The 19,502-nt window shown below is 44.2% G+C and overlaps 1 protein-coding gene across 1 annotated transcript in view; it reads right to left on the bottom strand.

Annotated features, from left to right (window-relative positions):
* The window catches only part of ttn.2 (titin, tandem duplicate 2), a 219,604-nt gene that overhangs the window by 2,225 nt on the left and 197,877 nt on the right, over positions 1-19,502 (bottom strand). Inside the window, exons 226-248 of the mRNA XM_028024223.1 lie at positions 17,712-19,443; positions 17,327-17,629; positions 16,931-17,242; positions 15,434-15,724; positions 15,046-15,345; positions 14,132-14,273; positions 13,886-14,049; positions 13,495-13,797; positions 12,427-12,708; positions 11,722-12,315; positions 10,684-10,974; positions 10,258-10,557; positions 9,779-10,081; positions 9,392-9,694; positions 9,038-9,306; positions 8,636-8,951; positions 8,229-8,534; positions 7,803-8,102; positions 7,145-7,720; positions 6,668-6,973; positions 6,201-6,583; positions 5,896-6,106; positions 37-5,799 (exon numbers count right to left, since the gene is read on the bottom strand). Coding sequence (XP_027880024.1) covers positions 37-5,799; positions 5,896-6,106; positions 6,201-6,583; positions 6,668-6,973; positions 7,145-7,720; positions 7,803-8,102; positions 8,229-8,534; positions 8,636-8,951; positions 9,038-9,306; positions 9,392-9,694; positions 9,779-10,081; positions 10,258-10,557; positions 10,684-10,974; positions 11,722-12,315; positions 12,427-12,708; positions 13,495-13,797; positions 13,886-14,049; positions 14,132-14,273; positions 15,046-15,345; positions 15,434-15,724; positions 16,931-17,242; positions 17,327-17,629; positions 17,712-19,443 — 14,050 coding nt within the window. The remainder of the gene's footprint in view (positions 1-36; positions 5,800-5,895; positions 6,107-6,200; positions 6,584-6,667; positions 6,974-7,144; positions 7,721-7,802; positions 8,103-8,228; positions 8,535-8,635; positions 8,952-9,037; positions 9,307-9,391; positions 9,695-9,778; positions 10,082-10,257; positions 10,558-10,683; positions 10,975-11,721; positions 12,316-12,426; positions 12,709-13,494; positions 13,798-13,885; positions 14,050-14,131; positions 14,274-15,045; positions 15,346-15,433; positions 15,725-16,930; positions 17,243-17,326; positions 17,630-17,711; positions 19,444-19,502) is intronic.

Here is a 19,502-nt window from a genome sequence, read left to right as displayed (position 1 = left end):
TAAACAAAAAAATCTTTTGATGGAGGAAGATCTCACCTTTAAGCGCCACTTGCTGCTCTCGGTAAGCTGTGACTTTCTTGTATATGGACTGAAACACCTGACCACTGAAGGAGAAGGAGGATTTGGACACGCCTCCATCTGAAATCATCTCACAGGTGTACTCTCCCTGGTCACTCTCTGCCAGCTCATGGATCAGAAGATTGCAGGATCCTTCAGAGTAGTGCATCTCAAAGCGGCTGCTTTGTGAAAGCCTCCTGCCGCTAACGTACCACACCACCTCCCTGACGCTGCTTTCACAGACGCAGGACATCTTGACTGAACCCTCGCAGGCCTCAGCTGTTAGCTGGCTGAGGACTTTGGGAGGTTTAGGGGTCGGGGATTTCACAGTGGGAGGAGACACGACCCTCTTGGGGGACATAATTGGAGGAGGTGATTTTACTCTCGGAGGTGATTTGATTCCCTCAGGCTCAGGTGACTTCAATCCCCTTGGCGATTTGATACCTGGAGGTTCTGGAGACTTGATGCCTCTTGGTGTTTTGATTCCTGCGGGTTCTGGTGACTTGAGACCTCTTGGTGTTTTGATACCTGCAGGTTCTGGTGATTTAACACCACGGGGAGATTTTGCCTCTTCAGGTTCTGGTGACTTCACACCTCCAGGAGTTTTGACTGGTGGTGGTGGTGACTTTAGTCTGGGTTCTGGAGATTTTAGCCCACGTGGTGACTTGATTCCTTCTGGTTCAGGAGATTTTACACCAGGAGTTGGTGATTTTAAGCTGCGTGCTGGAGAGGGTGCTGATGGCTCCGGAGATTTGATGCTCTTAACAGATTTTGCTTCCTCTGGTTCAGGAGACTTTACACTTGGTGTGGGTGACTTAACTTCGGGTGCAGGAGATGCTACAGCTGGTGACTTTACACTTGGTTCTGGTGACTTTATACTAGGTGCTGAGGTAGGAGCAGGGGATGCAGCTGAGGGCTCAGGTGACTTAACACTGGGTGCTGGTGACTTCACAGGTGGCTCAGTAGTTTTGACAGCTTTGGTTTCCTCCTTTGGAGGTGGCCTGCGGATTGTCAGAGTGAAATGAGCCTCCTGTCTACCTGCTGAGTTCTCGACGACCACAGTGTAACTGCCCTCATCAGATATGGTCACAGATGAAATCTCTAGGCTGGACTTGTACTGAGTTGTGGTGACATGGATACGAAGAGATGATACAATTGTTTTGCTGTCGTGTATCCATGTCACAGTTGGTGCAGGTTCCCCATCGATGTCACAAGAGAACCGGGCTGTCTCTCCCTCTGCAACAGTCACAGACTGTGGCTTGGTGAGGATTTTGGCAGGAAGAGAAGATTTCTCCTTGGGCAACGAAAGTTGCTCAAGAGCAGAAGCAGTAGAGGATGTTTTCAGTTTATCTTCAGAAGTTGCATGCTTTCCAGTTAAAGAAAACTTCTCTGAAGAATATGAGGAACTAGAAGAAAGATATTCAGTGGAGGCATACTTGATAGATGAGTCATACCTCTCAGCAGAAGAGAATCGCTCACCAGAAGAGAATCTCTCGGCCGAGGTACCAATTCTTTCCCGTGTGACAACCTCACGTGTTTCTGTTAGCTTTGACTTGCTCTCTTCCACCTCCAGGTAGGTTTGAGAGGTATAGCCAGATTTAAAGTGCGTAGTGTGATAGTGATCAATGCGTGTGACTTCAGGGACAAATGCTTTAGGAGCTTCCTCATCCTTGCGGCGGGAGGAGAATGTAGTATATCCGCCTCCTGACACCTCCAGGGTGGCGTAGTCAGATGCCTCACCCTTTGAATTGGAGCACACACAGCGGTATGTTCCGCTGTCTTCTTCTTGGCAGTCCAGGATAGTGATGGTCAGAACGCCACTCATGTTTGTGAAGATGTATTTCTCACCATGTTCAGAGATTTCCGCTCCATTGTGGAACCATGCAACTTCAGCGTCTGGTTTTGCTTGGATGTTCAGGGTGAATTTTGTGTCCTGACCAGTTGGGATGCGATGAGAGCGCATCCTGACAGTTACACGAGGAGCATGATCAAGGCTGAAAGGTGCTTGACTCACAACCTGGTATTTCCTCTCAGACTTCAGAGCAGCTTTCCTGGCTTCATAACGGGACATGATGTCAAAGCGTGCCGAACGCTCAAACCTAGAGGAGGAGCGGGAAGACCTCTCCACTGACCTAATAGGACTGGGAGAACGAGGACGGGTCCTCTCTGGAGTAGGGGATCTCCTCCCCACAATCTCTCCCTCTGTTTCCACAGGTCTAGCATGTGGTGGTCGGATTAGCTCTGAGACTGGTCGCATCAGCTCAATGTAGGTAGGAGACAGTGACCTTCTCCTTCTCGTGTACTGAGAAATAGTACGTTTCTTCTTTGTCTCTACAACCTCAGCGGCCTCATGTCTGACTCCCTGCCTCCTTTCCTCATGTTCAACGACACGTCGTTGAACTCGAATGGGGCTACCAGGAGGAGAGGCAGAAAAACCGAGCTCAAGTTCATCTTCCAGCATCATTGTTTCCTCCTCAGCTCTCTTCCTTGTCAGGTAGTCATCCACAGGCATCAGCAGCTCTTCATCACTGAGATCTCCCAGAGACCTCCTTCTGGATCTAAAGGAGACTTCAGACTCAGGAGATGGTGAACGTCGGGCAGGTCTAACAGTCTCCAAATCATCCATTGTCAATTTGGGAATGCGCCATCTTGGTCTGTATTGGTCAGTGATTCTGGGGAGAGGCATCACGTAGAACTGCTCCCACCTGGACAGACGAATACGTCTCTGCCTCTTTTGCACAATCCTTTCTGTTCTCTCTGATACCTCATACTGATCTCGTATCTTGCGATACCACTTCATGTCAGAAAGAGGTATAAACTGCTTAATGGCTTTGTCTTCATCCAGAGCTTTAGGATCATGAACCACAGGCTCAGGAATTTCATAGGGCATGAAAATCCTTCTCTCTTCCTCTAGCTTCTTGGTCTCTGTCTTCTCCTCTGTGATGTCAAATTCGCCTTCAATGTTCTTGGTGCTTACTGCGGGTTTGTAGACCTCTGCAGCAAATTTGAGGGCCTCCTGTGCTGTTGGGTTTAGAGGTACAAGTTCCTCTGTAGCTGCAATGTGCTGAGCCATTTTGTTGGTCTTCTCTATTTGTTTCTGTACATGTCTGAGTTTCTCCTCTTCGCTCTTGTACTCTCTTCTAGTGTAAGTGAGACGGTCCACTTTCAGAGTGGCCTGGCAGCTTGCAGAGCCAGCAGAGTTGGTTGCTGTGACTTTGTACACTCCATCATCCTCAAGCAGAGTCTCCCTGATGTGAAGGACATGATAATCAATGTCCTGCTCTATGACAACAACTTTGGGACCAAACTGTAGAGGAAGGCCATCTTTTTCCCATTTAAGAGAAGGAGTGGGAACTCCTGACACCCTGAGTTCAAAGCGGACACTGTCTCCCTCTGTGCACTCAACATTAGCCAGTAGACGTTTGAACATGGGCTTCATTGTATCCTCAAGCACAGGATGAGGTATCACAGTGAGACGAGCCTTGCAGCTGTCTTCTCCAAACTTGTTGTGGGCCATGACTGTGTATTCAGCATCATCACCAATGTCAAGGTTGTGAATCATGAGTTGATACAGGCCCTTGTCACTTGTGAAGGTGTACTTGCTGTCATCCTCTTTGATTTGTTCTCCATTTTTAAGCCAGGTTACATGAGGCTCTGGGTGCACAGTGATGGTGACACCAAAGCGCACATCCTCACCAATATATGCTGTGCGGTTGTAGAGTGGCAAAGTGAACTCAGGTGGTCTCTGGAGAAGTTTAGTTTTGTCAACCCTCCTCCTCAGCTTCCTGATGGTGCGGCTCATGTAGTGCTCTCTGATGCTCCTCACAGTTTCTACAAAGAGTTCTCCATAGGCACTGTCCTCTCCATCATCACTCACCACCTTGCATCTGTAGACACCATCATCAGATTCTTCAATGTCCTTCACGTAAATACTGGCAAAGCCATTACTGTAGGAAATCTCATACTTGGGGCTTGGATGTAACTGACGGTTACCTAAGTACCATGATACCTGAGTACTCTTGTCAAAGTTCACAATACTACAGGTAAATCTGACATGGCCACCTTCCTCAGCTGAGGCATGCATGACAGGCCCAGCACGCAACCCATGGTACTCGGTTCCAATCTTAACTTTACCAACTTCCAGACCTCGCTGGTTTCTGAAGGCACCTCCGAACGCCACACGAGCTGCTGAAACTATGGTATCAGTCTTCTTTACTAGTGACTGATAGTATCTTCTGTGTCTCAGTGTCCTGATGACCTTGTTGCTGACATGCTCAATCTTCATCTTGAGCCATGGATGTTCTAGAGCTTCATGAGAAGTCATACGGAGCTTCCTGTCCTTGACTAGAAGTCTATCTATAAAGTCCATTGCCTCTAAGCTGATGTCTTTGAATGCTTCCCTGTCAAAAACGTACTCACAGTTTGAGATGTTCTCAATCATCTTTGTCATAGATTCTGCGGCAAATGGATTAAGGCCGCTGAGTAGAACATATGCCAAAACACCAATAGACCACATATCAGTGGCTGTGGTGACCAGATCATGGCGGTGAACCTCTGGGGCATAATACTCTGGAGCTGAAAACAGCATTCTGATGTTTTCTCCAGGAACCAACAGTCGAGACTGTCCCATTTCAATCATTTTTATGTTGAGACTTCTCCTTGTGGCGTAAACAATGTTATCTGGGCGGATATCAAAGTGGCCAAAGTTTTGGCTGTGTAAGAACTTGACAGCAGAGCAAACCTGTCTCAGGTAGCGGACAATCTCCTGTTCCGAGAGCTCAAAGTTGCTGGTACCAAGCCGCTCAAAGATATCAACTCCAGAGATGAATTCAAAGATCAGGATAATCTCCTCCATGCTTTCAAAGTATTCATGGAGGTAGATGATATTCTTATGTCTTGCAACATTAAGAGCCTCTATTTCCCTGAGGACTAACTCACGATCAGTTCCTTTCACTTTGATGAACTTGGCCATGAAAGTCTTCTTAGTGGCAATCTCCACACAGCGGTGGACCACTCCAAACTGGGAGCGAGCAAGCTCCTCTGAGATGATGTATTTGGAAGACAGTTCCTTCACCTTGTAGAACACAGCTTCCTCTTTGGTGATTTCTCTGTCTTCATCCACTTCCTCGTCATAGTTCCTGATCACAGATTTGTCTTCCTTGGTAGTAATGGGCTCAGTTGGAGGAGATGGAAGGCTGAGACCAAACTGGTTCTCTGCAATAACGCGGAACTGATATTTGGTCTTTCCAAATATGTTGATGATGGTGATACTGCAGTCTGTTGTATGGCCAGCACGAATCCACCTATCAGCAGTGGTTGGGCACTTCTCTACAATGTAATTAATAATCTCACTGCCACCATCACTGGCAGGGGGCTCCCAGGTCAGCGTGATAGAATCCCGTGCAATGTCACTGACCACAAGTCCCTTTGGAGCATCGGGGATGTCAGCCACATTCACCTCAATAGTTTGCTTGTCTGATCCGAATCTGTTCTTTGCAGTAATGGCATAATAGCCAGTATCCTTCCTCTGTACTCCCTTCAGGAACACCAGGGAGGTGAAGGATCTTGTAGTGATAACTTGATGATAAGCAGAGCTTGAGAGGACCTCCGGACCCTTCTGCCAAGTGACTGCTGGCTCAGGCTTTCCTGTGATGGGGATCTTGATGGTGACGTGATCACCACGCACAGCTTGTACAGCTCCGATTCCCTGGAGTTCTTTAGGCAGGTGTATTTTTGCAGGAACTGAAATTAAAGAATCAGAAAATTTAATTTCACTAGAATGTAAAAAAAATAAGACAACGTAGAATCTAACCTAATACAGATGTTTGGCATAAGTACCTTCCACCTCCAGGTTGGCTGTTGTAGAGATAGATCCTGACGGGTTAGTTGCCCTAACTTGGTACACTGAGGCATCGTTCTCATCAGCGGCAGTGATGACCAGCTGATAGTAGCCACCCTTGAATTCAAGGACTTTTATTTTTGTTCCATCTGCCAGGATCTCCTTGCCACTGCGATACCATTTGACAACAGGCTTTGGATGGGCCACAACCTTGTTATAGGAAAAGATAATCAGAGTAAATTAACCTGCTGAAGAAAAATCAAAGATAAGAAATGACAAAAAAGTTTTTCTAATTTCTAAATACCTTGGTGACAAAGGTGGCATTGCTATGGTATTTGACCGTCATGTCTCTGATCTCCTCTCTGAATGCAGGAGCACGAGGAGCCTGTTCAGACTTGGGAATGACTGGCAGAGAGATCTCAGACCAGTCGCTCTCACCGCCAATGTTCTGGCATTTCACACGGAACTCGTACTCAAAGCTCTCAATCAAGCCCGTGACTTCATAGCTGGTCTCTGTAAATGTCTTTGTTGTTACAGACATCCATTTGTTCTGCTTCTTCTCGCGTTTCTCAAGGAAGTAGCTGGTGATTTTCGCTCCTCCATCGCTAGTTGGAGGCTTCCAGCAAACGACACAAGAGTCTTTGGTAGAACTGATAATGAATGGCTGCTGTGGGATTCCAGGTTTATCTGTGAGAAAAACAACAGAGGGCTGTTATTCTGTCTTTCTGCTAACTAGAACTCAAGGCAGAAAATTAAATGTAAGGCTGTTACCATATGGAGACTTGATGATGACTACTGATGGAATCTCCAGAGGCTCACTGACACCATACTGGTTCTGTGCTGAGACTCTGAAGTAGTATCCAGAGCCCTCAGTCAGGTTGGGGACACGGCAGGTGGTGCCAGGGACAGAGGAAGACACCAGGTGCCACTGTTCACCCTCTTTGGCTTCATGTTTCTCTACAATGTAGTTGGTGATTACAGACCCTCCATCATCCTTAGGAACCTTCCAGCTGATCACAACTGAGTTCCTGAGCAGGGATTCAACAACAACGGGACCCTCAGGGATGCAAGGTTTGTCTGGGGAAAAAATAGTAAAGTGACATCAGGAACAGCGTATGATATTAATGGATAAAAAGGCTGTCAGGGAATAATCAAAGCATGCAAATATTCCATGTTCATTTCAATTTTACTTTTAAAAATATTTCTAAGTTGTTTTAAGAAAGAACTTTCAGTGATGTACGCCAATACCTTGGATTTCAACACGCAGAGAGGTGTCAACAGTTCCAAACACATTGCTGAGCTGAACCTTGTAGCGACCAGCGTTGGTTTTTCGCTGGGCATTCCTCACAACAAGGTGGGTATAGCTTTCTGTGTTTTCAATGATCACGTTCTCAGATGAATTTAGAGGTTTCTTGCCGTAGAACCACATTATCTGGGGGATTGGACGACCAATGTAGACGACATGGAGCCGGAGGCTGGTACCAGCCCCAGCATAGTACTTTTCTTTCAGAGGGAAGCCAGGGTGGAATTGGGGAGCTGCCTGCAAGCGTAGTTTGCCACTGGTCTCTATCTCTCCAGCCTCGTTGACAGCCCTGCAGGTGTACACGCCTTCGTCTTCTTGCTCCTCTGTCAGAATTGTGAGGGAGTGGTTACGACCATCTGAGCTCATCTTGTACTTGCGGCTCTGGATCAGTTCTTTGCCGTAGCGATACCACTTGATCTCAGGCAAAGGTCTGCCAATGATTCCACAAGTTAGAGTGCCAGACTCGCCAAGCTTGGTGGTTACATCTTGGGCCTCTTCCTTCAAAGCTGGAGCTTCACCAACTGCAGAAAAAATATGGTTCTTATTTACTCCAACCTTAAACGTTACATCAAAATTTCATTAGGTCCAGTATAACCAGCTCACCGCTCAATTTGGTCTTGATGCCCATGGGTGTGCGACGAGGTCGGCTGAGTCCGGCCTCATTTTCAGCAAAGATTCTGAATTCATACTCTGTGGCCTCCATCAAGCCACCCATGGTGAACTGCCGATCCTTGGAACGCTCCTTGTTGCATTTCTTCCAAGCACTCTCTCCAGCCTCCCTGAACTCAATCCAATAACCCAGGATCTCCTTTCCACCATCATGTTCTGGCCTGAGCCAATGAATGGTGATACTGTCTTTAGTAATAGAGATGATGTCAATATCTCCTGGTTGGGTGGGCTTGTCTACAGGAAGAGACAACAAGAAGTTAACAATAATATAAAAAAAAATATCAATACAGTGTTTAAAAATTCTAACAAGGTTTCATCACTTCAGTCATGGGAATAAAAGCATTAAATAATACAACACACCAAATGGATCTTTGCAGACCACCGATTCTGAAGCAGGACCAGGTTCACTCTGCCCAATGTCATTTTGAGCCACCACTCTAAACATGTACTCTGCCTTGGGTATAAGTCCGGTGACATTGAACATGGTGGTAGTGATGTGGGTCTTGTTGTGACGGACCCACTTCTCTGTGGAAACCTCCCTTCTTTCAACATAGTATCCTGTGACACGAGAGCCACCATCGTCCCGGGGCCGGGCCCAAGACAGAGACACTGCGGTCTTGGTGACGTCCATGATCTCTGGTGGATTACTGGGAGGTTCAGGTGGACCTGCAGGTATAGGTATTGTCAGTAAAACGTGAACATATTTTGAATCACAACACAGCAGCTTAGATATGAAAGTTGAGGACAATTTCAAAAATAGTACTCACAAAGAGGTGTCTTTGGCAGAACAGTTCCATCTGACTTAAGGGATCTGCTAACACCAAACTGGTTCTCAGCAAACACCCTGAAGTGGTACTCTACATTCTCCTTCAAGCCCTTGACCACCAGGGAGGTCTCAGTTACCCGGGCATCCACTGTGTACCAGGCAGCCTTTGGTACTTCCCGCCTTTCTACTATGTAGCCCAGGATGTCAGATCCACCGTCATCTGAAGGTGGTCTCCAGCTGACGCGAACTGATCTAGCCTGGATGTCATCAAATTCTAGAGGACCTTCTGGGGCATCAGGTCGACCAATCACCTTCACCTGATGGTGAAAAGCATAAACATTATTAAATTGTTTTAGTTAATCTCTTTTTCTTCCTAATATTTCCTTGAACTGTTGTATCTCACCTTGATGTACACAGCTTTCCTACCACATTTGTTCTCCAGCACCAAATCATAGGTACCGGTGTCGTCTCTGTGTGCCTCTTTGATGACCAGCTCAGTGATGTCATCGTGGGTGGCAATCATGGCACGATGTGAGATGTCACGACCATCCTTTGTCCACTTAGCTGTGGGTATAGGTTTGCCTTTGATGGGTACAGACAAATGGACGACTCCACCTTGCCGCACCACGTATCCTTCCTCGTATACACGATCAAGCTCAAAGTCAGGATAATCTGAGAAAGACAAAAAAGCAGCTTTGCTTATCAAATTGATCATTCAACATATAAATGCATGTACTGTGTAAAATTCTTCTCTTACCAATCATTTCTTGGACTTTAACCACTCCAGAAATCTCTGCAGGCTCTCCGGCACCACCTGCATTGCAGGCAATGACTCTGAACCTGTACTCTGCACCCTGGGGCATGTGTGTTAGGGTGTACTCGCACATCTTGGTGGGTGTAGTATTACACAGAGTCCATTCAACCTGGTCCACCTTTTGCATCTCAATGAGATAGCCAGTAACAACAGAACCACCCTCTTCTTCAGGCGGCAGCCAGGCCAGAGAGACGGATGTCCGTGTGCTGTCTGTGACTCTGGGTTTAACTGGAGGACCTGGAGGTTCTATTTAGCAGCATAGAAAGATTTACTAAATAAACTGATCTCCTTTATTGTAATACTAAATGAACTAAGTTTTGCATCACTTACCAATGGGATCCATGGCAACAGCTACTGCAGAACTTTCACTGGGTTTACCAGTTCCTCTGGAGTTGATAGCAGTGATTCTGAACTCATATTCCAGGCCCTCAATCAGCCCGGAAGAACGATATCTGGTCATAGTGACCGGATTCTTATTGATTCTCAACCATCTGTCAGATCGGGCCTCTTTACGTTCTATTATGTAGCCAGCAATGGTGGAGCCACCGTTGTCCACAGGTGGTTGCCAGGTCACGGTCATGCCTTCATGGGTGACATCAATCACCTCTGGCCTGCTTGGAGGTCCGGGGATGGCTACACGGGGAGAAAAGGTGGAAATTTTACTGAACTGTGGGGCAAAAAATATCTTTTTGACCAAATAATCAAAGAAATTCATCTGGCCAAACATGATTGTAGATCTTGATGTCTTAAATTATCAAACTGGTAAGATAATAAGAACAGCAAATATGAAGATGACTCTGAGAACTCACTCTTGGCGCTCTTGCACTCCACCACTTCAGACTGCAGGAAGCCGCCAAAACCAAAGCGATTCATGGCAGCAACACGGAACACATATTCAGTTCCTTCGTTAAGCCTGGTGAACTTGAAGCAAGGTCTGGTCACAGATTCAGAGATGGTGGACCAGCCTGGGTGGTGGGCTTCACGCTGCTCCACCACGTAGCCACTGACATTGGCACCACCGTCTTTCTCTGGAGGTTCCCAGCTAACTGTTACCGAGACTCCATCAACCTCCTCGATTTTCATGGGACCAACTGGGATACCAGGTTTGTCTGCACAGAAATGACAAAATACAGTCAACTTATGTTCAAGAATTATTTCCAGAATCTCTGTTATAACTACAGTGTTACTTCAATGCTGACATCAATCAGACATTTATTTGTATGATGTGTTCTTACCCAGGATGATGACCTTGATAACCTCCGTTGCCATGCCAATAGCATTCTTCACCTCCAAAGTGTAATCTCCAGTGTCATCGATGGTGGAGTCACGGATGACGAGGTGTGTGTATTTCCCGTTGCTGTCGATCTTGATGCGGTCCAAGCTGTCCTTCAGCTTGGCACCACCGAAGTACCAGGAGCAAGCCGGCAGTGGTTTGGCTTTAATTGGGATGTTCAGGTCAATGGATTTGCCACGGTGCACATGAATGATCTTCTGAGGGATGCTGGTCAAGTCAATCTTTGGCATCACTAAAAAAATAACAAAATAATATTTATTTGATTAAATTCTGACTTTCTGAAAGGACGTATAATGTGTGTTAAATGTTCTAGGTCAGGGCTTCCAAAACAGCATTAGTTTCTGGCGCGGCAGCCCCTTTGCAAACCAATAGACAATGCCACAAAATACGTAAAGGAACATTGAATTTTTTTATCTATTAATAAGAAAATATGTAATATTTTTATTAATTCCATGAAACGCTATTTAACCTCCATAGTTTAGGTTTTTGCATCGGTGTCCTCTGGCTGCTGGACAGTTCCTTTGGTCTTTTTCTAGTCAGAAACCCAGGTTTTCCCCAGTGTATCATACTATTTATTACATCCCTACCAGGCTGTTCATTTATTTTAGGTCTATTTAAGTTTGCCTTTTTTTAATACTTTAGGTATTTTTAATAATGTCTTACAATAGCACTAAGTTACCTAGTGATATTTTCCAATTTACTGTTAACTTTTTATAACTCAAAAACACGGCGGGTCACTGGATGACTGCCCTAGCCTCCCTACTACAGGCCTTAGCATGTTTTCTGTGGGAAACCCAGAGAAACTTTTCCATGTCTAGTTTAAAGATAAAAGTGACTGGGAAATTGTGACTGGCAGCCAATCAGAAAGATGAGTATGGCAAAAAATGTTTCTCATCTTTTTCTAATGCTCTCTGAAGCCCCCTAGTGCCTTCTGGGGTAAACAGATTTGTTCCAGGTTGTTGACGCTGTGAAGACTCACCCTTGATATCCTGGATTATGACTGGTGTCACAATGTCCATGGGTTCACTGACCCCCCTGCTGTTGGTGGCACGGATCCTGAACAGGTACTGGTCGTTCTCTGTAAGCGACTGGATTGTGTGCTGGGACTGAGAGGCCTTAACTGTCGCCACGGCACTCCACCTGTCTGACCCCACCTTGCAAGCCTCTATGATGTAACCTGTCAGCCTGCTGCCGCCATCATGATGTGGTCTTTCCCAATGGAGGGTCACAGTGGACTTGGTGACATCCACAATGCTGAGGTCCATGGGCACTGATGGTACTTCACACACCAGCACAGACTCAGCTGTCTCACAAGGCTCGCCAACACCATAAATGTTCTCAGGTAGGACTCTGAAGAAGTAGTGCATCCCTTCCTCCAAGCCTGTGATCCTGTACAGAGTCTTCCTGCACTCAGTGGTCACAGTCTTGTATGACTTCATGTTGGCTTCTCTCTTCTCTACGATGTAGTTGCTGACATGAGCTCCACCGTCCAGGCTTGGGACGTCCCAGGTGATCACAACTGACTCTTTGGTGTAGTCTTTCACCCTGACAGAACCAGGAGGACCAGGAGTGTCTGAAGAAAAGACGCATCAAGAAAATTAAAATTTATGTCTCAGCAAATCTCTTTCAAGAAGTGTAAACACTGGAGAATTACTTAAGTAAAAACCAACTTGACAGAACTTACCGTAGACCTTGACCAGGATAATGCACGTCTTCTTTCCAGATGGATTCTCTGCCTCCACAACATATTTTCCAGAATCATAGCGAGTAACTTTCTCCACCAGGAGAGAGGTGTGACTGTCGGTGGTCTCAATGAAGCCTCGGCTCTGCAGCTCCACACCGGTCTTTCTCCAGGCAACAACAGGTGCCGGTCGGCCGGTGATGGACACGAACAGGCGGAGGGTACCGCCAGCACGCAGACAAACCGTCTTCTTCAAATCTTCGGCCAGTTCCAGGTCAGGCATTTCTGAAGATGGAAACAATAGGAGGTCATTAAAAAATCCTGCTCAGATGCATATATTTTTGATGACTACACAGTATTTTATGTTGCAATTTTGCCTTTATTTTAAATGTATTTTTAATTTTTTTTTTTTTTTTTACAAATTTTAATACTTTTTGTTAACCTTTATGCCTGAATGTCTTTGCTGATGTTTCACCTCATGTTACTAAACAAAAACAGACATTTACTTGACATCCAAATAGTTTCACATTTTAAATGCAACTTTTACATTTGAAATGTTTGTTTTGACATTTTCATTAGTGCGCCAAAGTAATAAATAATTCAAATTTTCTTTAATTATTTTTTATGGTTATGTAGGTGTTATTTAAAAGAAAACATTTTTTTTTTATCTTTCTGAGGACATTTTTCTTAGAAAAAATATCTTAACTCAAGAGATGAACTAATATCTCTACTCAGAAAATAACCAATTTCCACGATTTCCTTGAAATTTCAGTTTCAAATCATGACCTAAGATATATTTTTAAATAAACAGTTTGTTAAATAGTTTTCCAGCAGCTTAATGTACTGTTTTAGACCAGCTTCTTATCTATATTTTATTCGAGAATAACAATCAGACAAATAATGAGTTTATATTTCAGGGGATGTCCAAAGAAAAACAATTTAAAAATCTCAAAAGAGCTAAGGAATTGCTAAGACTACTTTAGAGCTGCAGTATGAAACTTTTAAAAAACTTTGTTAAAAATGTCACAATGTCGTGACAGTATGGTATGAGGCTAATACTAATGAACTCACCAATTTTCTCCAGTGGCTCGATCTCTCCACTCGGGTCACTGAACTCCCCGGTGCCGTTGCCGTTAATGGCCGCCACCCTGAACCTGTACTTCTTATTGGCTGCCAGGCCACCGGCCACGTACTCATTCGTCTTTATAGGCTTAGCAGTGGCGCGGTACCATTGCTCCGAGTCCTCCTCTAAGATCTCTATGACATAGCCTGTGACATCGGAGCCGCCGTCATACATGGGCCTGGTCCAGGTCAAGCTAATGCTGTGCTTGGTTGTGTCCACTATGCGAGGTGTTGATGGAGCAGCCGGTGTGTCTGAAGGGGATGAAAATAAATAGGTTATTAACGTACTTTCATGTTTTAATATCTGGAAACTCTGTAGTTAATAAGTAAAAAGACTCACATGTGGGATCTTTACAGATAATGTATGGCGAGGCATCGCTTGGCTGGCTCTCTCCAGCATTGTTGACAGCCGTGACTCTGAACTGGTACTCGCCTCCCTCTATCAGGCCAGTGATTTTCAGACGGATGTCATAAATTGTGTAAGTTCTGTTCACCCGAGTCCATCTGATTCAACAGAGCAAATAAATTGATGGATGTTTTTCTGAGACAGTTAAAGCAGATATTTGTTTACAGAACATGTTTTAACCTTGTGCTGCTTTTCTCTCGTTTTTCCACGATGTAGTTCTTGATCTCACTGCCTCCGTCGCTCTCAGGCTTCAGCCACTCGATGATGATGTGCTCCTTACCCACTGCTGTGGCCTCTGGGGCGCCCGGCGGGGATGGGACAGCTGGGAAAGAGGTGTCAGATTAGAGAATAATTCTGTCCTGCTCTTTCCCAGGAGGAAAACATACCACAGGCAGCACCAACTAACTTAGCCAATGTTATTAAAATGAACTGAAACTGAAATTGTTTTCATTCAGGAGAAAACTGTAACTAACTGGAACTAAATTGCACATATATAAAAACAAAACATATTGAAATTATAGATATAATATCCTTCATTTCCATGTTTATGAAACTATTTATTAGCCTTTCGGATTGATGTGAAATAGGTTTTTTCCTCAGCTATGAGCAAATTACAGCACGTCATATTTTTTCTGGCAGTTCTTAAGTTAGTCAGTGAAATTGTGACAGCAAAAGTTGGGAAAAAAACAGCAGAGTCAGTTGGTTGTTCAACAATAATTCAATACATATTTTGAAAATAGTATCTTCTGTAGAGTATTCATTACCCCAAAACATTCATGCATAAATACAATACTTTGACCTTTTTAAATTCTGCACCTAAAAATTAACCAAAGTATGAAAAAACTAAAACTGTAACTATAACTAAAAAAAACTAAACTAAAAATATTTGCATAATAATAATAATAATAAATAAATAAAAGTAAACGCATCAATTAAATTAACAAAATTTGACTAAAAGTCACAAAAATAAAATTAAACTATTATGAAAAACTCAAAACTATTATAACCTCTGAAACCTAGATTGAGAAATATTTAATAAAATTAAACCTGAAGTCTGAATGTGAAATATTTGACAAAGGGAAGCGGTTTCGTACTGTAGGCGTTTCTGGCGATGACCGGCTCGGACTCCAGAGGAACTCCAGGTCCAAACTTGTTGACTCCTCTGACTCTGAAGACGTATTCATTGTTCTTGATCAACCTGGAGCTGACACATGACAGCGACTTGCACTCTGTCTCCATGATGACCCAGTTGAGCCGGCTGGTTTCACGTCGCTCTACAATGTAATGGGTGACGATGTCTCCGCCATCCTCCAGAGGAATCTTCCAGGAAACCGTACACTTCTCCTCAGTGACTCTGCTGATCACGATCTTGTCAGCAGGTTGTCCAGGAGTGTCTGAGAGGAAAACAAATCAAGAGTTAGACATTTTTGTGACACGTTCATGTTCTGGCCCAAGCCTAAATGTTGAAACTTGGCTACTCACCCAGAACCTTCACACTGACTGAAGCGGTCTTAATACCATTGGCGTTTTTGACGGTGAGGATGTATCTACCCGTATCGTATCTGTCGCAGTTTTTGATGACAGCCATGGCTCTTGTTGACGTGTATGTCAGAGAGTATTTCTCTCCCAAATCCAAAATCTTGTCTCCCTTGGACCAGTACACTGTGGGTTCTGGTTTGCCTCCCACAGCACCATCCAGGACAAGGTCGGAGCCAGCCATAATGGTGATGACCTCACGCGTTAATTTGCTGTCAAGTTCAGCTCTAGGAGGAGCTGCAGTAAGTAAAACATAAAATTTTAAGTTGTGATAAATATTTGACTACAAAATGGATTTCAGTTAAATTGTTCTGTGTGGGTGTTGTAGCAATACACCCACACAGAAATACAACATTTTAGCAATACTTCCAGGAAAATCATGACACAATTGTCTTGCTTTCACAAATAGAGTAAGAGTTTTACAAATTATAAACTGTTATTCATATTTTATCAAGCAGTATTGCTGTGGCATAGTCCTGTAAGACAGTGGAAAGCGGTTTGTTTTGATGACTAACAAGCTTTTTTCAGCAGAAGAAAATGCATTTTACCTTAATTTCCACTTTTTGATAATTATGTATGTTCTGATATCACCATATAAATGGAAAAATCTTATCCTGGGCTCTTAGAAGTGTGCTTCTGATAGTTTCAAGTGGTTAACAACAGAGGAGTAATCAAGATGAATGCTAAACTGGAAAGAATTTTGGAAAAACGTTGCAGGTTTGATACTTCGGGTTTGTCAACAGAAACACCTAGAATAAATACTTCATTTATTCTAAATTTTAAATAATCTCTACTAATTTTATTATTATTCATCTGGGGTTAATGAGAGTGTTTTTGATTTGAAATGTATTCTATTCATTAAAGAACTGTGAAATTGCCCTTTCATTTAGTAGTAATAGAAAGCTGAGAAATCAGACGCTAATTTGATAGCATTGTTAGCCGCTGTTAGCAAGTTGCTGTAATCTCACAGTTCTTACAAATCTCATCTTCTCTGATCAGTGTCTTTTTTTTCTTTAAAGTTCTCAACATGCTGCGATTCAGACAATTTAAAAGAGTTGAGGGTTTCTTTAAAGTTTCTGTAATCAAATAATGTTGACCAACCTAACAACACTTTTATTAGCTGAATCATTCAGTTAACATTATTGGGCAACAACCAAAGAATTGCTTCGTTTTATACTTCAAAATGAGTGTCAAAAATAGATAAATATGTAAAACACTCCACTCCACATCTGACTCATAATAATAATAATAACTTGCATTTAATTTTCAACCATTATAAATAGTGATTCTCAACAGCAGCTTCAGTTTGATGAGAAATATCGCAAGATCTTCACTGCTGTGATAACATTTTTAAAGTTATTAAAGTACAGTAAATGTTATGGTAAACAGAACTATCTAGAAATTTAAATATAAAGGAAAATAAGGAGAAACATCTGTACGTACAGTATTCATCCTTGCATGTGATTGGACCAGTGGTCACAGAAGGCATGCTGTGGACTCCAGCTGCATTCTTGGCGATGACACGATACTCAAAGGTTTCTCCCTCTCCCAAGTTTGTGACTGTGAAGTAGTTCTCTGTGATCGTGGTGTAGTTGCACTTGAGCCAGCGGTTGTCGTCCCACTCATCTGTGCTGTAGACCTTCCTCTCCACAATGTAGCCGACGATCTTATTGCCACCATCGTTGAAGGGTACAGTCCAGCACAGCGAAACAGAGGAGCGGCTGATGTCGGTAATCTCAGGTTTACCAGGCGGATCTACAACAAGCAAGTTAAGACTTTATAAAATACTGCAGCAGGATTTTATTCAATTACACATTGGAATTACCAGTGGTTCCTTACCAACAGGATTGAGGGCCACCACTGGTCTGGAGGCTTCACTGGCCTTGCTCAGTCCAGCGAGGTTCATGGCGTACACTCTGAACTGATACTCCAGGCCCTCGATCAGGTTGGACACCTTGTAATGGCACTCAAGGCAGGGCAGCTTGTTTTCCCTCACCCACAAGATTGTGTTCCTCTCTTTCTTCTCAATCCAGTATCCTGTCACCTGGCTGCCACCATCAGAATATGGCACATCCCACTTAATGCCAATGGCATTTGCTGACACAAATACCACATCAGGGCGAGTTGGAGGACTTGGAGGAACTGCAAATGTAAAGAGGTGGAGATTATTAAGAGCTAAAAAGTGCCAGGATGTGTAATATTGTCTTACTCAAGCAGAACTTACTGAATGGATGCTCGATCACGACAGCTGCAGACTCAATGGACTTGCTGACTCCAAACTTGTTCTCGGCACACACTCTGAATGTGTATTCCATGTATTTGGTAAGATGAGTCACTTTGATTGTCGTTCTCTGCACACTGGAGTTTACTACCTGCCATGAAGCATGGCCAGACTCGCGTTTCTCAACAATGTAGTTGGTTACTTCAGTGCCGCCATCATCAGCTGGCTCTGACCATGACAGTGTGCAAGACTCTGATGAGATTCCAGAAATCTTCACAGGGCCAGTTGGTGGGCTAGGTCTGCCGACGACGACCACAGTCACTGTGAAAGTCATCACACCAGCAGCATTCTCCAGGATCAGGTAATACTTGCCGCTGTCACTTCTCTTGCTGTCTCTCACTATTAGTGTGGTTCTCTCATTTGTGGTCCTGATTAAGACTCTGTCAGTCTCCTTCAGCTTCATTTCCTCCAGTTTCCATGTGACCTTGGGCGCAGGTCTGCCGCTTATTGGGATATCAATTGTGATAGTATTGGAAAGCTTACAGGTGATGAGCTGGTTAGTGATACTGCTGAGATCAGCAGTTGGCTCAATGAGAGGCTCCTTTATGATCACAGAGGTGAAAGTGCCTTGAGGCTCACTGATTCCAGCATCATTTTTGGCCTTGACCCTAAAGTCATACTCAATGTTTTCAATCAAACCTTCTACCAGCATCTTCGGCAATTTAGTCTCTCCATAAACAATCCAACGGTCACTACCCTTGGCTCTGAATTCAACAATGTACCCTCGGATGCGGCTGCCTCCATCATGGTCAGGTTTAAGCCACACTAGGGAGGCTGTGGAACTAGTGGTATCGACAACATCTAATCTTTTGGGTGGTGCAGGCTCTTCTGTGGCAACGACAGGCTCAGTCATTTCCTTTGGTTCACCTTGACCATACTGGTTAACAGCAGTCACTCTGAATAAGTATGGCACACCAATGTCTAGACCAGTTATCCTTATCATTTGGCGTGAGCTCTTGCTGCTGACCTCCTGCCAAGCAAGGCGGCTTGCCTCACGTTTATCTACTATGTAGTGATGGATGCGGGCTCCACCATCATTGGATGGAGCATCCCACATCATTGTCAAAGCACCACGTGTAACATCTTTGAAGGAGATTGCTCCTGGAGGTCCTGGAGTGTCTAAAACTTTGATAGTGAATGTGATAGACTTTCGTCCACTGTTGTTTTCCAGGGACAGGGTATATTTTCCTGCCTCATATCTTGTGCAGCCTTCTATAGTCAGAGTGGATGAGCTGTCTGTGGTGTTGATGTCCGCCATGACAGGAACTTCACCATCTACTCTAGACCAGGTGGCCAGTGGAGTAGGCTTTCCTCTGAAAGCGACGCTGAGAGTGACTATTCCTCCGTTCTTGACAGTGTGAGTTTGTTTGAAGTTTGCATCAATGTCAAATTCTGGAGATGTAAGTCTATCTAGAGCCTGAACAGGGTGTGGCATAACTGAAGCTTCACCCTCTCCTGACCCATTCACAGCACTGACTCTGAACTTGTAAAGCTCTCCAGCTACCAGGCCCTTTGCAGTGTATCTATTGTGGATACAAATCTGACTATTGACTCTGTGCCACTCCTCTAGACTGGCCTTACACATGTCAATGTTATAGCCAATAATTTCCAAGCCACCATCAAATACTGGTTTTGTCCATTCCAGGGTGACAGTGGACTTAGTGGAGTCAATGACCTGTTAAAGAAAGAAATTTTTTTATTCGTTTGCTCATTTTTGCTTGGGTAACTTTTATT

This window comes from Xiphophorus couchianus, chromosome 7, assembly GCF_001444195.1.
Source record: "Xiphophorus couchianus chromosome 7, X_couchianus-1.0, whole genome shotgun sequence".
Classification (NCBI taxonomy): Eukaryota; Metazoa; Chordata; class Actinopteri; order Cyprinodontiformes; family Poeciliidae; genus Xiphophorus; species Xiphophorus couchianus.
Note: the sequence above shows the minus strand (reverse complement) of the source record. Positions and strands in the feature narration are given on the sequence as shown.